A 21,667-nucleotide genomic window follows, 5' to 3' on the forward strand; every position below is an offset into this window, starting at 1 on the left:
TTTAGCATATTTAAAGATAATTTTATTAGTCTATGTACAACAATGACTTTCAGACTTTCCTGAAGATTTCCACAAAGACTTGCCCGGCAGCTTGGATTCTTCATGGTGATCTACAAATAAAAGACAACAGAAAATGTTTACAACAGTGGACGTAAACAAACGCAACACTCTCAAACAGCAGCTCTGCAATAAACCCCAACATCATAAAGGCTCAGATCATTTTGGAGGCTGTAGTTTCTGGTGCAAATATGACACAAATTAAGGCAAAATTCAACCCCGATTCCAAAAAAGTTGGACTCCTGTGTAAAACAAATAAACAGAATGGGCTAATTTTCAACTTCTTTATGATATTTAACCAATTAAAAATAGCACGAAGCCAATACATTTTATAAATATAGGCTTAGTCTGAATTTGAAGCCAGCAACACATTTCAAACAAGTTGTGACAGGAGCAGTAAAAGACCGGGGACGTTGTGAAACGCTCCAACAACACCTGTGGAACATTCCACAGGTAAACAGGCTCACTGGTAACAGATGACGGCTCTTTTATATTTTACACAACCTCCCACATAGTTTGGAATCTGGTTTGTACTTGCAAAAATGGATTCTCGGGATAATGACGGTGGATTCGTAGACAGCGTTAGCGGTCAATTTAACTCATCTACAAATTCAGAGACATTCCTGGAACCAAGATGTGCATTTAAAGTCTCACATCAGGTGCGTATGTTGAATACATTATGTCACAATCAAGAGAAGAGACGCCAAATAAATGCAAAAATGGCAAGAAATCACATGCTGTACATTTAGAGGATAATCTTCACATGAGATCTGACGTCTCAGAGCAGGAAAAACACAGGTGTGAACAATTAATTATAATTAAATTGACTGCCGTGGGTTACTGTGACGACTGAATAGAACGACACCCTAATCAATGTAATTACCAACACCTGTTCTTTTCTTACTATGACAGCTCAAAATCTCTTCTGTGAATAGGGCCTATTGTGCAGAAATCTCTCCAGTTAAATGGGTCTGTGGAGCTTTTACAAAGATCTTTTATGTGATGAGAGAGAAAATGGCCCTGTTCTGCCACGACATAAGAAAGGGTTTTCATGTCCAAATGCATTTCCACCACAGACACATCACTATCATCTTTAAACACTGGAAAAACAACTCCTATGTGACAGTTTTTGACTTGAATGATACTCATAAAAACAACTGGAACAAAATGGTGTTTCAAGAGATCTTGACAATCCGTAGATTTAGATTTCAGGGTTACATTTAGTGGAAGAGCACGTTCCAGTCCTGTGTTTTGACTTTTTGACAGCGAGCTAACCTTATTCTTCGTCATCTGCTGGGATTCCAAGCTCCTCGTCCGTCCACTGGGAAGCATCAGGCCAGGGGAAGTGACCCTGCACAAGACGGACATTTCCAGTTTACATACCTACATAATGGATTGTGCACCTATCAGGTTTTTACATTACTGCATACTGTGGGTAATCACAACTATTGAAACTCCACACATAACAAATATAAACAACCTAACTTCTGCAGCTACTGCTAAAATGGAGCAGGGTTCATGTAAAAGCAGTTATCTTCAGGTTTAAAATCAGGTTCTCCTGTATCACAAGTCTGGCTCATTTTTAACCAGGGTAGATCACCACGGTAACCTATGCTGCATGGTTAACCTGCGCTGGAGCAGGATGGATCCAAACCAGTCAACAGCCAGACTACTGACCAATCAGCTCATGGTCAAAATGTCATAGTATCAGTTTGTGTAAAATGTCTTTTTGTATTTTTTAAATGACATATTACTTGTATTCTCATTAAATACATTTTCTCAGACAAATATTTTGGGTTTTATTTAGATAGATCTGAAAAACAAGTATCTGTAATCTGTTACTGTAAAATACTGTTGGATATATTTGTGACGTAATAAAGAGTAGGCCTAATAGATGTTTTTATAGGTCAGTAGAAAAACCTAATGTAGGTATAGTTTACCCGACTGCACACATCAGGACAATTATGTCATTACCAGCAGGATTCTTGAGTGCAGATTGCTTCTAAACTCTTATTCTATCAGTCCTATTGTTAGCTCAGAAGAACATGGGGCAAACGTTGTGGTGATGATGATTGATAACAGGAAGTACACTCCCTGCTGTGGTTTATTATAAAATAATCAAAGCACTGCTAAATACCTCCCATAGATAACAACATTTCAATCAGACAGACCTCATCAGACATCAACTACTTTTCCTCTCTTGCTTTGGCAGCAGAAACAGTCTGACAGGTTAACTTTTCACTTATTCATTAGGGTTTAACATCAGACAAAGAAGAAAATAAACTCACTCTACACTAGAGACGTGTAATAATCCCCAAATGTAATTATTTGTAGTGTTTCTACAGCTGTGTTTTTTTATTTTAGTTTAATTATATAACTTTCTCGCCTGCAAATACTGTATATCTGTGACTTTTCATTTCTTAGTGTTATGTACTTGGGTCATTTTTCACACATGGCGGTGCTAATCAATACTTTGTGATACTTGTAAATTGAATACTTTATTTGAGGCTCTTTCTCGGATCCTACTTTGGATCTGCACCCCATCAGAGATTCTCAAGAGTCTTATAGAGAAGCAGCAATTCGTTGAATAATTGTCAACTACTAAATTAGTTGCTCTTCTCACAGGCTTCTGTTACGGGACCTCTGTTGATGCACTTAAGAGGCAACGGAAAACTATTTTATTCAAATAGACTCAGCTACTGCTATCTAGTATTGCAATATGTGTATTTTTATGATGTGTTGTTTGTTGAGTTTAAATGACAAAATGTTTTCACTGATTTTATTTGCTAAGCTCTCTGTGACCTTGCTCCTTGAAAGGTGCTATAATAAATAAACATTACATACTTAATTATTTTGATGATCAACGGGTCTGTGTATTAGTTTGTTTTTGAAGAATAACAGTTCTCTGATCTCAATTTCTTAAATGTTAATATTTTCTGGTTCCTTTACTGGTATATGACAATAAACTGAACATCTTTGGGTTGTGGATATAAAACAAGACATATGAGGACGTCATCTTGGGCTTTGGGAAGCACTGATCAACGCTAAAATGTTAATAGTTTGTTACTTGGTCATGATTAAAGGGCTGCATCTGGGCACAAGTCCTTATGCTTGTTTGTGTTCTTTTGTTATCGAGATAATAATGTTCAATATTGCATTTCATCTAGTTGTTGGGGTCCACCACTCCTGAATGAGTGTAGAGGAAACACTATAAAATAATTGTTTGTTGCAGCACTAGCAGTGTCATACTCAGCGCAAATGGATCTCGACAGTGTAAACAACATGTTTACTCACCGTGACTGCATCAGGGTCGTGCCAACAGTGCCAGAGGATCCAAAACCACATGACACTGCTGAGTAATTCTGCCTGAAACTTCTGGTCCTTGGTTATCTGTGGATACTGCCTGTACTGTGGCTCAATGTGAGGCCCACCACCAGCCCTGAAACAACAACACAACATTAAAAACATAAAAAAATATTCCATTTGAGTCACTATCAGACAGCTTGAAATAAAGAGCTACATTTCAGATTCTGTGCTGTGTTTTGTTGGTTTTACTGTAGATTTGTGTTTGCAAGTGGTTGCAATAGCTAACACTACTAGCTAAGATGCTAGCGGGCTGGACGATACTTACTTTCTGGTCGTTATCCTCTGTGGACCGCGTCCGACGAGCCGAGATCCTGCCCGGAGGATTCCCAACGCCCTTCCAAAAGAAGACATGGCTGTTTACCTACAAAACAACCCTCTTCTTTTGGGTTATAGAGTAAGGTTTGTGCGAACTACTGTCCTGCTGGTCGAGGAGTCACCTTCTCTCCTTGTCAATAAACGACCTCCCAACAACGACAGCTGCGATTGGACGGAGAGTGACGAGCTCCGGTGTTCCTTTGCGCTGATTGGCTGAACGAAAAAGACATGTTTAAAACACAGCGCCCTCTACTGTTCTGCTCTGACTATGACCTCCCCTTTAAGTTGTGCAGTCAATTCTCTATTTTATAGTTTTTACCTGCAAATTATACAATTAAACATGACAAACTAAGTCGACTGATAGTTATGAATGCTTTATTTTGTTTAAACCAAGAGATGCATGGTCCTTTATATAATTGGTTTGGAACAAGGATGAATATTTGTACCTTAAAGGTGTACTACAGTATGTAGTTTTGGGAAAGACATTATAATCAGAAAAGAAAGAGCTTCATTGACTGTTTTTTTTATGCCTAAACAAACTAAGTCAACAAAGTCTTTCATGACTGAATAAACTGAATAAACAAACACAATTTCTAGCTTCAAACAGTATTCTGGGGACCTTGTTTTCCTCTGAGAACAGCTTGTTTATTCAGTTATGGAAAATATACACATTTGTTTGTATTATTAACTCAATAATATTGTAGATATTTATATTCTGAGCTTTGATTTCTTCTCCAAAACTACATAGTGCCCCTTCAATTTGCAATTACATACAATAAAGTGATGGTGTGATGCACAAGTACCCTCCCAGGTTCTTAAATGTTAATATTTCCTGGTCTCTTTACTGTTAAATCACAATAAATTGAATATCTGTGTGTTGTGGATAAAACAATATATTTGAGGATGTCATCTTTGAGCTTTGAGAAACACCGACCAACATGTTTCACTATTTTTTTTATATTATTACCTCACTAATATTGTAAATACTAAAATTCTGATTTGAGTTACTTCTCCAAAATAACATACAATAAAGTGATAGCAACAGTGATGCACAAGTACACTCAAATAAAGTGTTTTTGTATAGTATTTATTTTCAATTAAAACAGTAACAAGTACATTTCATCACATCGGTGTCATTACACTGAAGTGCAGGGTCAGATTAGAACATAAAACACTACAAATACACTACTGATAATTAGTTGGGGATATGGGTGCATATATACATGTGCATGGATATGCAATAAAAGCAGGGTCGTATCCAGGATATTAGAAATACTGAGATCATGCCCATCCATAGAGACCATTTTGAAGACTATAGTAGAAATATATGCATTTCTCTGCATTTTGACAGGACCAAATAATCTTTTAGGAAATCATGTCAGTGCCAGCAAATAGATGAAAATATAAGAAAAGTAACAAATATGGCCAATTTTGATGTAAATTTATTAAACTTATTTCTTTGCTAAAAAGAACTGGCATGGGCAACACTTTCTAACAACCATCATTAATAAATGGCAATTTTATAGTTAATTAGATTTAGTTGAGTAATTTCACTGTTAAGAAACAATTAAATGGTTCATAGAACATTTATTAAGTAATTGTAAAGGTTAAAAACATCAGTTGCAAATCTATAATAGCTATCCAAATAATGTTTATACATGAACTACACAGTATTTATTAACCATTTACAAAGTATTATGAACATCACTTGCTAATAAATAGTTTATAAAGCATTGCATTGCTTGTTAACAGTGAAATAACTATTAACTTAAGTTTAATTAACTCTAAATTTACCTTGGTGTCCTCAATGGCAGCCCTTAATTAAAGCTTTTTGGGAACCACAAATTTTAACAGAACACAAGATAAAAACTCAGATATACAGACTGAACTATCAAGTGAAACACTAAAATACAATAATATCCCTGACTAGTTTTGAGTAGTGTAAAATAAAAACACAAATAATCAACAGAAAGTCTGGATGAAAGGGGACATGATGTATCATATTTATCTGCATGGCCCACTAGATGGGGTCAAAAGCTAAACAAATGTGGCATTAGGAGCAAGTACTGTTTTTGTGTTGCATTGGAGCGTTAACCACCTCTAATAAGAGTTTTAGTGTAGTATGCTGAATGCCAGAGGAGAGGAATATTAAGTGCTTCTGTAACTGTGATTTACACACATCTCAAAATCAGTGAAAAATGTGGACAGAGTTGAGGGTTTTTCTTTTTTTTGATTCATTCACGCTGTGAAAAATGTGGTTTTCGGCTGGCATAACATGTCAGACCGCCACACATGATCGTAAAACCATATGCGCACGGCCCACCGCTCGGTTTTGCTGCTGTGGTTGTGAATTAAACACGCACGTCGTCTTGTCGGGGGATGAAAACAGGAAATAAAAACATGGCGGCGTGAACGCGCACGGCGCCGCCGCCCATGAGTGCTCGTCGCGTGCACAGAGAGAAAAGAATCCCCGACGCCATCTTGTTCCCAGTCGACAACGTTAGGCAGTTTCAAACGAAGGAAAGGACGTATTTCTTTATCGCCCTGCGCGGATATTCAAACTTTCACCGCACGAAGAGGTGACTCGCCGTCGTGTCGACATTTCTGGCTCGGACCCGCCGGGAGCCTCTTTAATAAGTTAAACGCACACACGTTGCATTGTTACCTAATGGCGTCTGGTCCTAGCTTGCTCTCCGGTTGCGCCCCTCTCCCCTCGCAGCTCAGAGCCCGCCCACAAATACTAGCTGCATGATGTCATCACAAACCAACCATATCTCAAAAAAATAACCAATTTTCATCAATTGCTTTTTGGACAATTAATTAATCAATCCTCCCACCAGCGCCTTTATCTTTACATGAACGAGGTCTTCAGAGCGAAAACGCGATGGGCACGACAAAGCAGTCGTGGATAAACGTTATCCTCCGGGAACAAACAAAAAAATCGAGTGACCTTTTTTTTTTTAATCGCTGCATCCTCCAACATTTCCATTTAGACGCGGGTGAGGTCGGCTCGATGCTCGATCGGGCACAACTTTTTTTTTTTTTTTTACCTCCGTCCTCCCCCAAGTTTATTTCAAACAACCTGACTGACTTGCCCGTTACACCAGGCAGCCGTTGCAGCGGTCCCCCGCGAGTGCGCATGCGCGGGGGGATGCGGTTGCGGGGTGGGGGAGGGTCGATAAATGGAAACGATGAGAACATCCTCTCTCAACATATGATGTCAAAGGGATTTCTACAGACATTTTCTGGGGAGATGACAATCACGATTTAACACGACAATAAAGCTGTCGGGTAAAATTGCTAGAATTATTTTCTCAGTGTCAAACATGTCTCAGCTTATATGGCTGTTAGATAAATCAAAAAAAAAAAAAGGATTGGGTTGTTAAGTTGCAGCCACTGCTGAGGTGAATATAACAGGGAATATAAAACTGACACAAAAGAAATTATATTTTACAGGAGCTTTTTAAAAAAAAAAAATTGAAAAGCTTGAGTGGCCTTATTATAGTGAGTGTGATTTTTGATTAGTGACCTAATCCCCACATTTAAAATGATATTTGCACTTCAAGCCTTGTGTGAATTTGCATTTATTATTATAATTTCAGGACTTGTAGGAACATGTAGGCTTTAATGTGTGTGATTTCCTGACATCTTCAATAAGGTTGCAGCCCTCTGTGTTGTTTCCTTTGTCCATGGTTTGATCTTATTGGTCAGTGTTTCATAGGCTATCCCTTCCCGACTTCAGTTCAATATACAAAACACTGCTCTTGTGTAAGGGGTTACATAACAGCTTAGTTGCCTCCTACTGTGCTCGGTAGCAGATTTAGGTACTCCTTTTCAGTCATGCCAGTGGTAAAATTAAGGATTTTTGGTCAAAAATAGCCACATTTTGGCTTTTGTAACCTTGGTGAGTGTCCCGTGGATTTATTATGGCATTGTTTAATTTGACATCTGGAACTGGCCTCCTCAAGTTTTGTTTGGGTGTCCGGTTGTCATCTAGAAAACACATAAATAACACTGAGGAGATTAAATGTCATTTGAACTGGCAATGTGGGTTCATGTTGAGGCAGGACACCAGGCTGTGCCATGTTCCCTTTCACCACAGAGGAAGCAGGAAAGGAAACAATTAGTTTAAACAAAACCTCCTGATAAAAACATTCCCACAGCTGACTTCAATTTCACGATGATTGAGGAGAAGATAGCACGAACAATACTGCAGCCAGCACACCATGTTTTGTTGGCTATGTGCTGCAGTGCATGTTGCAAGATTTGTTTGATAAGCTATTTTAAGAAGAAAAAAAAAAGATAAGAAAAAAAGACAGCACCTGTATCAAAACTTATTACCACTTATAAAACAGCCTAAGGTTATTTCTTTGAGCTAAATGTCGAGCTGAAAGGCATAAATCTAGAGTGCAGCACAAGTTAAATCCAGAGCGTTGCCGACAGAAATAGCAGAGACTTTAAGAATCGGAGCCGGGAGCGCGCGTGAAGCACGGTCACGTCGCCCCTGTGAAAGCGGGAGGGCAGCCCCGCAGTATGTGGAGGCGGGGCTCGGGTTTAGTGATGGGGAGGGAGGGGGGGGGCTCGTGGGGGAGGCGGAGTCTCGGCAGTCCTGGCAGGGCCGCCATTTTTGCAAAGGGGAAAGAGACTGGTTTGAGGGGATCTAATTTCTAAAAGTCGCCGTTGACTAGGGCTCAGTTTTTACGGTTTCGAATTAATTTCTAGTCAATTTTGCGCCACCGCGTAGGACAAGAGTCAAGGGATTTTCTACAGGAAAGGACTCTTTAGAGGACACGCTTAAATACAAACATTTTAAAGCTTTGCTAGGGATCCGCAGTGTGTGGACAGAAGTATTGTTTTGGTTGTGGAAGCTGTGTGGAAAGCGACGGGGGTCTTACCCAGGTCCCCTTATTCGCTATTCAGGTCCTCCAGAGTGGACATAAAACGGTAAGTAAACTGCATTAAGTGGTAGTTATAGGGTGAGCACAAATCCGACCTGGAAGGCTATTGTTGGCTTTAGTTAGCTGGCTAGGCACATCATGCTGATGCTGGCTAACGTAGTTGTAGTATCAGCTGTGGTTAGCTTGCTAGCTAGCTGATCAACACCGTTAGTTCAGGGTCTGTAGGTGTGAAGTCCATTGTTGTTTATATTCACATTAATCATAATTTGAAAACCGCTAACTAGATGACGTAAGTTTCCCATCTAAGTGTCAAGTTGGCAATCGGTAACGCCAAGAGACCACTTACTAGCTAGCGCATGCTACTAGCTCAAATTAGCTTGACTCAGACCGAACAGGGCTCTGACTTTTCGTTGATCGTGTGGGATAAACGAGACGTCATACAAAGTTATCGGCTAAATATTATTCACAGGTCGCGGTAATTAATATAATTATGCCACACAGTCAAAGAAGTCTCAATACTAAATACACATTAACTTTAAAGGTAACGTAAGACGAAAACGCTGCAATTAGATTAATGCCTAACGTGTAACGTCTTCGCTCAGGCATATAGACTAGGTCAACAACAGTTAGCATTGCCAGCAGTGAACTTGTCCTTAAAAATATGGCATACTCATATTTGCACTTAGACTTGAATATAACTAGACCCAGAGGGGGACTCAGTTGATGTTTAGTTTGACACAGTGACACTGCGGGCCATATTGCGCAGGGTTTCATCCGTTTTAGTGTAAATAATTTGACCTCCTAATACACGCTACCCCGCTTTATTTCCAACCAGTTAATTTACTATACATTAGCTAAGGTCCTCGCAACTGCAGCTGTCAGCAAACGCGCCAGATCTTTTGGGGCATCTTCTATTACTTGAATACAGTGTTTGCAACACTGTCAGCCAGCATGAAAACAGTACATTTAGCATTAGTTACAAACTTGAATTCGTCGTGGTGGCTCCCATCTTGCTCACACAGAGCACGGGACATTATTTCCGTTCAGCGAAATTTCATACAATGCCGCCGTTCAAAGCCAAAGAACAATGAGCTTTTTACATGCATGTAAACAGGAATATAAAGATGTCTAGTCTGTTATGTCCCAGTCAACTCAAAGCAAGACCAGCTGTTAAAATAGCCCTAAGTGCCTGGCTACATTGCGCAGTAATCTCATAGGCTATTGAGCCTTTATAGAAAGATGAAATCGAGAATAGATCCAATGTCAAACGAGGAGCTTGTGGGTGCTATTTTGTTAAAAATCGGACTTTTTAAAAGTACATTTCGCGACCACTCAATTTAGATTGAGAGTGTATTGGGTTCAATTGCAGCAAGCGTGGGGGAGGGGATGTTCCATTTGGGCATCTCGCCCCAGTCATACAATTTGTAACTCCATCTCGATTGGCAACCCTCGCCATGCTGAACTGTACTGTCGCAATTGGTTGTTTTACCCGACCCTCAAACAAATTACCGTATGCGTGAGCGATCGGCTTTGCCCCAAGCAGCTATCTCTCGCCGCTGATATTCTCGCTCTTTCCTGTCTGTGACGAGCCAAGTATTAATCCACTTCTTTCGTGTCGGCACTAGCTTGCTCTGCTAACTTAAATCCACTACGCATTATACCGTTAGCCCCCGCTGCTTACTGCTAGCTTTGTACGTTACATTCCACGGTTATTTTTGGCCTTTATTTCCGGCCCAGATTTAACAGATACTCCAGGCATCGCTGTGTTTTTAAAAGTTGCTTCTTGCCTCACGGTTTAAAAAAGTCAAATTTAAGGCGGTTCGTGCTTCGGTTGTTTCCTCACTCCGAATGCCATTACACGCAGCTCTGCTACATTTCCAGAGGCCATTGCTGGCCATAATTGCTAGCCCGATTAGCTTACTGGCGCTGCTTTCGACGAATTCACAAAAAACCCTAACGGTAACAACACAGAGACTGTACCGACAGAGTGATACTTAAGGTAGAGTGTATGAAAGAGGCGATTGAATGCATTCTTGGGGATTTTCCTCCCATGGCGAGGCTCCCCTGGCCACACGGTTGTCTCGCCGTCCTGAGAAAAGCGCTATGAAAATGGCGACAGCACCAGGGTGTTGTGGTAACATAATAGCAACGTTGTACCCTCCACACCCCTATCGGCAGGACTGACTGCAGCGCCGACATACTCACTGGGAAGCAACTACACAACACATGATTTTTTTTTTTGGTTGTTTTTACTTGAGCATTAAGCTTAGGCGTAACGTTAAGTAATGTAGATCACGGCTCGATAATACTGCGCTTTTTGGCTTGTCATAGTGACAATCACTGATGCTGTGGTGCCTATTCCCAAAACGAGCAGCAGTGTATCCCTGTAACGTGCGTCACGGCTTATGCTATTGCTTGTGTTTCGTGTTGTAATGTTGGATCTTGGGACTTGAGGTTTATTGTGATAAAGCATTAGACACAAGTACTTGCAGCTACAGAAGGGTACAATGATAATGCTATTCTTGACAGCATAAAAGGTATATAAAACCCAGTGCAGATCAGCTCCTTTGCTACATCACCTCCAATGAAGTCATATTTACAAGGTTAATATTATGTAGTTTGTCCCCCACACCCATGGGTTGCATTTCCTCTTCACTGCTCTCCGTTTGTCTCCTTTGGTGTGATAGAAATACACTCAATAATTTATCGAAACTCATTAGAATTTGACAGAGTTATGTATTTTGAATTTCAACGTTGCTAAAGAAGGATAATTTGCTGCTTGTAGTGAGACATCTTTTGAATATTTAATCTGCTTAACTACATAAAAGATAACCCAGCTTTTACACTTTATATTCATGGCAACCCACTTATATTAGACATCGTAAAACGTTAGGGATGTCCCAGTCTGTGTGATTTTATTTAATGCTATTTATATTTTACAGGTAATGTTTGAGCCTACAGTTTCACAGCACAAACATGTTCTCGATCACATCGGATACTTGGTTGCAGATTGCCTCAGCACAAGCCCGTATTAAAGGATACATTTAAAATTGAACCTTTTATAAATACTGTCAGCCACCAAAGTGCTCCCTGTAGGCTTCCTTTTTACTGAGTCTATTGGGGCAGTTTATCATTGCTACCATTACATTGCATTTTAACCATATTACCATCAAATATTAAATTATTATAAATGAAAGAATTGAGGAACTAAATCAGAGCTAGTCTTTTCAAAGCCTGTGGAAACAAAGTCCAACGATGGTGTGGCACAGCTGTCCTCTCCTCTCTGGCACCCTGTGGGACAAACTTTGGCACTTTGTTCAGTTCATGAATATTGCCAACTAGTGTTTTTTTTCCCTCTCTTGCTCTCTCTTGTTTCCCTCCTGATAATTTTCATGTCATTTGAGTTAGGAAAAGTACAATTTACAACTCTTAGAAGCACGTCCAACCTCTGATACACTTGTATTCTTGTTCAAACTACCAACATCATACATGTGGATTAATTTAGAGTTTGTAAACAGCAATGTTGATGTTGTGTGAGGATGTTGTCAGTAGCAGGAGTAATTCAAGTTTCAGGCCTTTAATCCCTGCAAGTGAAACAAGCAGGCAAAACAGGGTCAGTTTCAAGTCACTGTATCATTATTCTTGTAATAAACATCACTAAGCACTTGAACGGTCGGCTTAGTTCGTGCCCGTGAGTGTCCATGTCGTCTTAATGAAGTTCAGCCGCCTATGGATATTGTTCACATTGTAGTAAGTGCAAAAGGCAAAGGGTCTTTTCTTCTGAGAAGCTTTATTACAACTGGATGAGTAAGAGGGCCCTACAGTGCTTAATCAGTCTCTGCTCCATAATACACAAAATCCCCAGCCATCTTGTTCTACCTTGTAAAGGAGCAGAAGCCTTTGTCCTGATACTTGCGCCTTATTTTCCCCTATAAGATATTGGAGCTGACAGTGTTAAATACCTGGCTGGCTGTATGTGTGCCTGGTTGCCTTGTGCAGCCAAGTGTGTGTTTGCTTGCCGTGTTGACAGAGATGGTGACGGGAAGAGCGCTGCCACTCCCCCTCTGCCGTAGGGACAGAGCACTCTGGCAGGCGGCAAGGAGTCATAGCAGTCTCAGATGACCCACCTTTCCTCTCACCCTAACCCCAAGACGGACTGTCAGACACACATATGATCAAATAGCCACAAGCTGAGCACAAAAGTATTTCCTTTTTCAGTGTGCTCAGCAAAGAGAGATGCCTATTGGTGTATTGACACATTGATAGGGCAGATGAAGGCCACAGCCTCATCAGCTTTCTCTTCCTATACTTCCTATAAGAGCTCTCCTTGTTATTGTTCTCTTCCTCGTCTCCAGACAATAAACTCTCATCTCTGAAACAGTAGCACCTCTGTGTTGGTAGTGTGTCTCTGTAGATACACACCTCACCATGTGGGGCTAAGCTGTGTGGCTGTGCCCAGGTCTCCAGTGATCTCACTTGTGTGGTACCCAGACCCTGAGAGACCCAGACACAAAGCTGCCCGGCTCTGGGGCCCAACACAGTCACATGGTATCTCAGCTGGGAGGAGAAGCTGGGGCTCAGGTGACCTGTTTTTGTGCTGCTAGCTGGGCCGTAACAGATCCCTCTGTAAACTAGCAAGCTGCCTCCCCGACAGGTGGCTTTAGGGCTGGGGCTGCTGAGGCTGCAGCCCTGCTCTGCCTCCCTAACCCTCTTCCTGTGTTACAATAGCATTCATGCATTGGCACAAGGCAGGATGGGCCAGTAAAGAGGGGGATGTGGCATCAATTTTGGTGATGTAACGGCACTGCGGTCCAGGCGTGAAATTGATCCTCGAACACTGCTGTAATGGGACCTGAGAGGCTCTTACTGTTATTTTGCCCTGTAGATGTGGAGTAGCCTCTCCTCGTTTTTATGGACATACATGCACATGCATAGCTCACATTTTTAGTTCGCTGCAGAATGCATTCCCCAAATGCTGTAATTGGCTGCCGGCAGCATGTGTGCCTGCTTGTCAATCTCTGATAATCAGAATGGCTCTAGACAACATTAAATCGGCCTACCCAAGCTCAGTCACACAGATGAGAATGCGGCTTGATTTACTGTAACGTATACCTGTCTAACTTACAAGTGTTTAAAGGAAGTAACCCCTGACCACACAGAGCCTGACTGTGATACGCTGTAAGCAGGAGCGAGAGGGAGATGGAGAGATTGTGCCCCAGGGGTTCTCCTGAACAGACATTACTCAGACTACAGGAGGGCTGCCCCAGCTTTGCTGCCAGACCCTGTTCCAACTGACTTTAAATCACTCTCTCCCTGGCTGTTTGAACTAAGCACAGAGGATGTTGTTTTGCTCTTGGGAGGCTTTATTAGGACTGCGTGTCTCACATCTTATCACATCACAGTTTTCCCATGTAAAAAGTCTCCGTGGAATCACCAAACCTGTTGTGACGCGTGACCACAGTGACATAGACGTGTAATGAAACCCTGAAAAACTCCTAAATGTACTTACTCTGTTTCTTCATCACTCCGCAGCACTGCTAGCCCTTTGTTTACTAGTTACAGGACATGTAACACTGCAACACAGCTGTCTCCTCATCGTCTGTCCGCTCTTAAGTGGGCTGATCTTTACAGGTCGAGGTATATGCTTGCACTCAGCCACGAAAACTGCTTGTGTGGACGCTCACATCCATATCCCCAGCTGTACTGATGTATGACTTCACCTTCAGTGCTCGAGTGCAAGAGGAAGCTCAGGCCGCTATGGGCACACTGATTTATGAAGGACAGGGCAGATGCAATGTGTCCCACTGTGGTTACCATGAAAAAGAGGGCCAGGCCTACATTCCATCTGGGTCACACTTCCTGCGTACATGAGTCTATTTGTATGAGTTTGTTTTATCCATTTGTTTATGAGCTGAGTCATTGCAGCCAGCCATGAGGATGGTGTGAAGTCACATCAGCGTGGCAGGGGGGCTGTGGGATTCAGTCGGAATCCCTCGTTTTCCCTTGCTCCTCCTACTTATCGAAAAACATAATCTGCCGGGACTTGGCTGCGAAAAGCAAGAATGAAAACACTTACACATAGCGCGGTGGTAATAAACTGAGGAGAGAGGAAAGCTGTTGTCTGTAAGCGGCATGGTTTTGAGTGTGATGGTGTGGGTTTTCCCTCACTGACTTCAGTGCGGTTCTGTCTTAAAAGGATAGCTATTCCCCACACAATGACGTGACTGTGTCCCCTCGCTGAGGAAGGGAAGGAGGAGAAAGGAGAGACTGGGTTACGCTATGTGCTCCACTCTGCCACCCAGAGTCCATCCAGGTTTAGGCTGTGTAGCGTCACTGTCAGACAGACCCCACGTACACCTCCCCCACCCCGCTGCCCTCTGAAATGGAGGGGCTTTGGATGATTTCTAAAGCTCCCTACAGTGCGGGGAAATCTGCTCAGAGAACCGTCCTAGCCGCAAACCTAAAACACTTCCATCCCGTCGCTTGTTCTCCTATTGTCCACTTTCGCTGTATGTCTTTCTACGTCCCTCTTCTACTCACCCTCCCCTGTGCATGCTCCCCATTTTCCCCACCCCTCTCGCTCCTCTCATGTGTTTCCATAACAGCAGTGGATTTGGCCAAAGGTGGCTTTAAATGGTCTCTCCCTGCCTCCTTGTAATTAGGAACTGCTTCTGCGACACTCCCCTTCCCCTCTGCTCTCTCTGCGTTACTGTCTCGGGTTTATTTAGGAAATGCACAGAGGAGGGAGAGAAATCCGGCTGGGCGGGGTGACTGGGCACAGGAAGGGGGGGTGGTATGTTTCTTTTTTCTTTTTTCTTTTCCTTTCTTTGGCTGCGTTTCTCCAGCGTGATGGGCAGCTCGTCTAGAGGAAGTAGGAGGAGCAGGCAGAGGCAGTCACAGCACAGCTCAGATTTAGTCAGGAATGCTGCTGTACTGTACGTGTTTTTCTTTTTTCCACTCGCCTTTTGTCGGTCTTGACTGTGTCTGGCTGCGGCGCAGTGCACGTATGTTTGCACAAAGCCTCTGAGAACCTCCTTGTAGAGAGGAATGTTTGAAAGGACAGGGCGAAGGGTTATCTGTCTGTTTGTGTGTGTATGCGGGATGGAGGGGGGGTATATGTGTGAACGTGAGCTCGTGTGTGCATTCCTTAGTAGTGACAGCAGGATTCCCTGGGCGAAGACGAGGCAAACCTAGTGGATGAACGAACAAACAGGCTGCTTCGAAGGCAAGCTATTTACCAGGGCAAAAACATACTGGGCCCCTCAGATGCTACAAAGGAGGGGGGAGTATGTCATTTCAGTGTTTTTGGCAAACTGTCCCGTCCTTGTTGAAAGAAAGTGTTCTGGTTACATCAGCTTCCATCATGAAATGCCCCCGACTGTGATAACGAAACGCTGTTGAGCCTAGTCAAGTTCACACAAAATCAGAAGAGAATTTTGAAGGTGATCCCATCAATAGTCTTGGCTGACACACAGACACACATGGGTCTTCTTCCTTCTATTAATTAGGCCTGGAGCTGACAGCTGTCATGTCTGTGAGCCTCTCACCAGTCCTGTTGGCTCGAACGGTGAATTGTGGCCAATTAATGCACAAAATTATGACTGTTTAGGCCATCACCAGCTATTATTTCAATAATCGATTAATTGGTTTAAGCTTTGATTGCAGCTCCTCTTCACTCCTGAAAGTCATTGTGATTTTCTTTGAAAACCAAAACATTTGAGGATGTCAATACTGAAATGTCTAACTTTGATACAATACCTTGAAAAATATTGTTTTGATACCACAGAAAAAAACTGAGACATGGTTGAGGGCATCAACTTTTAGATTTTTATTAAAAGATAAATGTAACAAGGCTATAGCATGACAATGAGATACAACTTTTCTTAGTAATGTAGCAGAGAACAGCAGAGAAACGGCAGTAAACAACATATCACTTTTTTTTTTATATAGAAACATTTGATACCTGAGAGAGTGCAACTGGCACTGGAGTATCAGTACTGAAGACAATGAGTATTGTTAATGTGTTTTCAAATATTACTATTTGACAACACTACTTCTGTTACATGTTTCTCATTGTGAACTCTGAGCTTCCTTGATGGAAACCCCTGCAGTCAGGTTTGACAGCTAACCTGGTAATGAACTACAGTTTTCCTGGAGAGAGATACGTGTGTGTGGGTTGGTGCTTCAGAGGACATGCTTAGGCCAGAATGGGCTGGTACCTCACAGGCGTGCAGGGACAGGTTTTGCCGTGGAGGTGTGTTATTGCTCGCTAAGTGTGTGAAGGATGCCCCTGTCGATACATGACATTTCTCTCCTCGATCACCCCTCTCCCATCTACACCGAGCCGTGATCTCAGCCTTTGTTTGGCCCCGAGTGTGCACGAGCAGGCGGAGGTGTGACCTCCAGCCTATTTTGTCTCGGCATCTGTCCCTCCCCACTAATCCCGCTTATCAACCGAGCTCTCCGTATCAGGGCAGCCACACTGACACATATGCTCCCGTCTGGATTCACATCAGCCCGTGTAAAATGTACTAGCCCAAGCAAAAAGAGACACTACATTCATTGCCTGACACCTAATGTTGTCAATTATTGATGACTTGATCTTGCAGCAGCTATTTCCACATGAACAGCTAGTAATCCTAGCAGTAGCATTGATGAAAATGTAAGCCTTCCTGACCTGCAACTACAGTGTTAAAGATATTGTGTGTCTTTTATTGGGAAGAGTGTGTGTGTGAGTGCTCAGAATAGAGCAGTCCTCTTCAGTCGAAGGGGGGAAAAATGGCCTCTGTGTGTTTGTTGCGTTTTCCTCCCTACTTTCATGGCAGCTGGCTGCTGTGTTCTCTTGCTCCCCTTTGTGGGAGCTTTCTTACAGTGCAGCCTTTTGCATTCCTGGCAAATAGTGTGTAGAGGTCGCTTTAGCGCAGTTCAGCAGCAGCTCAGGCTTCACCTTTCAGTATCTTCCTGCTTTGCATCAGTCACTAGCAGTTTTGATAGACGGGGAAATTCCTGTCAAACCCTGTTCTTGGTCTGAAAGTATGAATCATGCATGAACTTGTGCTGGAAATACCCCGTTTTCACTATGATTTGTAATTTCTGGTTAGACACCACAACCTTGCAAGTGCTTTGTTCTTGATGTGAAATGATGCTTCTACACAAATCTAACAGATTGTCTTTGTTCCCTTTTATCTACTTTTTCCCCCATGTTCAGGCCTTGTGGATGCACTTAGATGTCTGCAATGACTGCTGTGGCTGGCATGCCTCAGTGTTTCGGACTACCATTCTCTGGACTCAGTAGGACAAGAACTGATCAGCAGAGAACGTCATGAGCATAGTCATCCCAGTAGGGGTGGACACAGCAGACACCTCATACCTGGACATGGCTGCGGGCTCAGAGTGAGTAACACAGCACGTCTTCACTGTTCACACCTTTCATGCCCCCTCACTTCTACTTTTCTTACCCTCATTCATTCTTACATACCATGTATGGCCTTATCTGAAGTTCACGTGCCGTTTTACCCTTTTTGTTTCTCACCTATCTTTAGAGGCATTTGACACTCTTACTTGATAGAATATGATTTCCCTTGTCCCCCTCTCCTCTGTATATGCCACAACATGCCCTCTGTAATGTCTAAAGCAGCTCTTTCATCTACTTGGTTCAACTCCCTCTACCCACACAGATCTCCTCTTCTAGGTTTACAAAGTTACTGTTAATGGGAAAGGAATTTGCAGTCAATGAAAGCAGGGCCCCTCCAGTACGTGCTCTAAACGACATTTCAGTCTTGCCATTGATTCTACTTGCACTTAACTATTGCTCATCGCATAGACATCCTCCATGTCCACCTATTAACTACGTTTGCGCGTGTGAAACTGGCAGTACGCCTACAAGATCTATGATTATAACACAAACTGTGTGAAGCGTACATGATTTTCCTTGATCCTTCTCTAAATCCGTAGCTTGATGTGTGTACATGTGTACGCCGCATTGAGTCAGTAAAGCAGAAATGGTGCATGGAGCCATGGCAACAAGCCTCCTATTGCCCCTCCTCTCTGCTTCCTATAGTCTTGTCAAGGGCATCGCCGTCGTGGCTTTTTCTGGTCCGATAAATGAAGCAAGAGGTTCTCGTATGACTAAAGAACAACACACGTCATCAACTTATGGAGGGGGCTTCTGTCTCTTTAAAAGAGCGAGAGCCCGCCCTCCCCTCCCCATCAGAGCTGTTGCCTTGACAGCTTGTGTTGCCATGGTATCTGCCCCTCGCTCCCCTTCCCTCCCCTCTGCACTGCGCAGGGCCTGTTTCCATGGTCACGGGCCTGAGTGACAGGTGGTCCCCTCATAGACATGGCGTCTTAAACAGTCCCACCGCGTCGCCCCCCCACCCCCTCCTCCTCCTCTCCACAGAGGGTAGGAGTAAGCCCCCTTGCCTTGACTCTCCCTCGCTCTTTGTCCATCCACGCTCTGCGTCCGATCGCCTGCTGCAGATTTATTCAAAAGCAGATAACAAGCTTGAAAGGGGCGACCACCTGGTCCCATCCAGACCAGAGGGACAGAGCATAGCTGGACACGCACGCACACACACACATTTATCTTTGGAGTATTGTGAGTGCGCCAGCCGAGTCTGGAATAGCGGGGCTGGCTACTCACCAGCGAAACAGCGTCACGTCCTTTCCACATCCCCCTGAAGTCTGCAGCGGCGTGACCAGCTGTTGGCTAACGCAGTGCGTGTGTCCACAGTGACACAAAGAGCCCGGCGTGCGCGCACACGCCAACAGAATACGTAGTGTTGCCATGGCAGCAAGTGGGAGCTCTTTAGGAGTGAAGGCGTTGCCTCTGGCTGTTGAGCGCTGCTCTTTTCCTCTCCTGCTGTTGATCTCTCCATTCTCCACGCTTGTCCACTCTGCCTCTTCACCCTCTCTCAGCAGGTGTTTGCATTTTAAATGACATCTGTTCCTGGTTAAATACTCTTGACATTCGAGAGCTAAAAATAGTACACACCTAGCTGCCACCTTAATTTAAACTTCAAGTCCAGACAAAATTCTCCGTTTCTCTTGCTCATTATCTTTTCATGTGCATGGCGCAGGCCGTAGCTGTCCATGCTTGAGTCTGATCATGACTGACGGTGTATCTGCAGCCCTCCCACTTCTGTGTACTCCAGCTCTCTAGTCCCTCCTTTCCACGTCCCAGGAGTGGAGACATGAGCGATACAAACCCTCCAGCCATGCACACATACATTCAAATGTGCTTACTTCCTTCCCGCTGAACAGGCCGGCTCACTTGTTTGCCTTCTGTCTCTGCCTCTCTCGCTGATTCACTGGTAGGTCAAACTGAAAGAGTACAACAGCTTGATTAGTTCTCTTGAACCTATAAAAAAAAAAATCCACTTTAATGACTGAACAATACACTCCTTGTCCAGATCTTATGTCCCTGTATTATAAAGTGTAGACTTTGATCTGGTTAATCATTAATGGGAGAAAAGTTAGTGGACCTGAACTTTATCAGGTATGATTTTAAATTCCCCCCCCATATCTTCTGAGTCAGGCTCATGAACGCTTAGGCACATTCATCCATGTGGCAGTTAATCTGTTGAGCACACACACTCATAAATGCACACACCTTACCTTGGGTCCGCCTCCAGACCTCATGCTTGCACTTACGTTTTCACTTTGACAGCGAATACTTGAGCGGCAACACGCACAGGAAGTGTTGCACATTGCTTTCTTACGGCATGCAACAAGAGCAGTAGGGCTGAGAAGGGCTCACGCAGGTACCGTATCACCACTTTACCTTGGGACTCACTTTGAAAGGGGTTGAGGGTAGGGAAGGAGGGTAAAGGAGGTAGAAAGGGAGGCACCTTTTTTTTTTAAATTTCACGTTTGTCAGTAATACTTTTTATGGTTCCTTTCACTGTAGGAATTAGAGCTTCAGTTATGGACAATTTTACATAGAAATGCTGCATGGCTTGTTCAGATTCCCCAGAGTCTTTTGGTCTTTTGTACTCATCTGACACATCTTACACTCATCTTGTACCTGAGAGCCTTTCCTCTGTGTTTTCTGCCTTGTTCGCGGAAACTTATTGGCAGCAGCCCTCATGAAGTTAGTTTGTGTAAGGCGGATTTAAGTGTTGAGAGAGGTCACAGAAAGAAACAAGCTCATCAGCTCTTTCATGGTGTTTATGTGTCTGACTTAGGAGCAGTTTTCTAGACAGGACTCTGAGAAGAGAGGAGGATCAACTGAAGTTTTCACATGACTGAACCAGTAACACATGTGGATATCTGACAATCGCATGAACAGCTACCGCACCTTACTGTACTTCAGCTAATGCGTGTCCTGTAGCTTGCAGTCTCTCCTCAAATTTCCCTCTCTTCCTCTTTTCCTCCCCCTTTCTTGCCGGACTGTCTTTTCTCATGGCAGTTCCACTTCCCCCTTCTTCTGAAGCCACCCCCCTCAGCAGCAACCGAAGGAGAGATTTTAATCATGTCATAATAAGGGTGGGTTGGTCTCAAACGGCCAAACTGGCTCCCTCTCTTCAGCTGCATTGTGATCCTGGGGAAAGTGGCTCTACTGGTTAGGTGTGAATAAGCTTGAAAACATGTTTGACTTGGAGAGAGATGGCACATTTGTAATGATTGTCTGCCTTGTACATAAGTGTTCTTCATTAATTTTGACATGTTTGTTATTTGTCTGGCTCTCAGGCCTCAGTTTTCAAGCCAAGCTGACAGCAGGCACAGTCCTGCATTCAAAATCCTACTTAAGTAATAGTATTATCAGTAGAACGTACTGAAGGTATCAAAAGCAAAACTGTTTATACTGCAGGGAAATTACCCCTGTGACAGATGTGTGGCAGTAATAGATTGTAAATACTGAACCGTCAGTGTTTAAGCTGTTTGAACATCTTTAAATAGACTTTTTTCTAGTGTTTCCCAGACTAATGGTCCAGCTCCCTCCAAAGGATCACAAAATTGTACGGAAAAATCAATTTTGTTTACAATTCAAATCCACTGATATAGTTCACAAAATTGTGGATGTATAAAAC

General features: G+C 43.0%; 2 protein-coding genes across 7 annotated transcripts in view; one reads left to right on the forward strand and one right to left on the reverse strand.

Moving 5' to 3' along the window:
* Positions 1-3,891, reverse strand: ndufb2 (NADH:ubiquinone oxidoreductase subunit B2). Its single transcript, XM_084346492.1, has 4 exons — positions 3,689-3,891; positions 3,352-3,496; positions 1,333-1,408; positions 1-110 (listed from the first exon to the last, which is right to left on the reverse strand). Exons 1-3 carry the CDS (start codon positions 3,772-3,774, stop codon positions 1,334-1,336), a joined length of 306 nt encoding a protein of 101 aa, XP_084202618.1. The 5' UTR covers positions 3,775-3,891; the 3' UTR covers positions 1-110; position 1,333.
* Positions 3,892-8,345: 4,454 nt separating this feature from the next.
* kmt2e (lysine (K)-specific methyltransferase 2E) overlaps positions 8,346-21,667 on the forward strand; it is a 29,156-nt gene continuing 15,834 nt past the window's right edge. For all 6 annotated transcript variants that reach the window (XM_084346484.1, XM_084346486.1, XM_084346488.1 and 3 more), the window contains exons 1-2: positions 8,346-8,682; positions 17,845-18,029. In XM_084346484.1, the coding sequence (XP_084202610.1) occupies positions 17,959-18,029 (71 nt within the window). In that variant the 5' untranslated portion in view covers positions 8,346-8,682; positions 17,845-17,958. The remainder of the gene's footprint in view (positions 8,683-17,844; positions 18,030-21,667) is intronic.

This window comes from Pagrus pagrus, assembly GCF_965226575.1.
Source record: "Pagrus pagrus genome assembly, chromosome: 23".
Lineage (NCBI taxonomy): Eukaryota > Metazoa > Chordata > Actinopteri > Spariformes > Sparidae > Pagrus > Pagrus pagrus.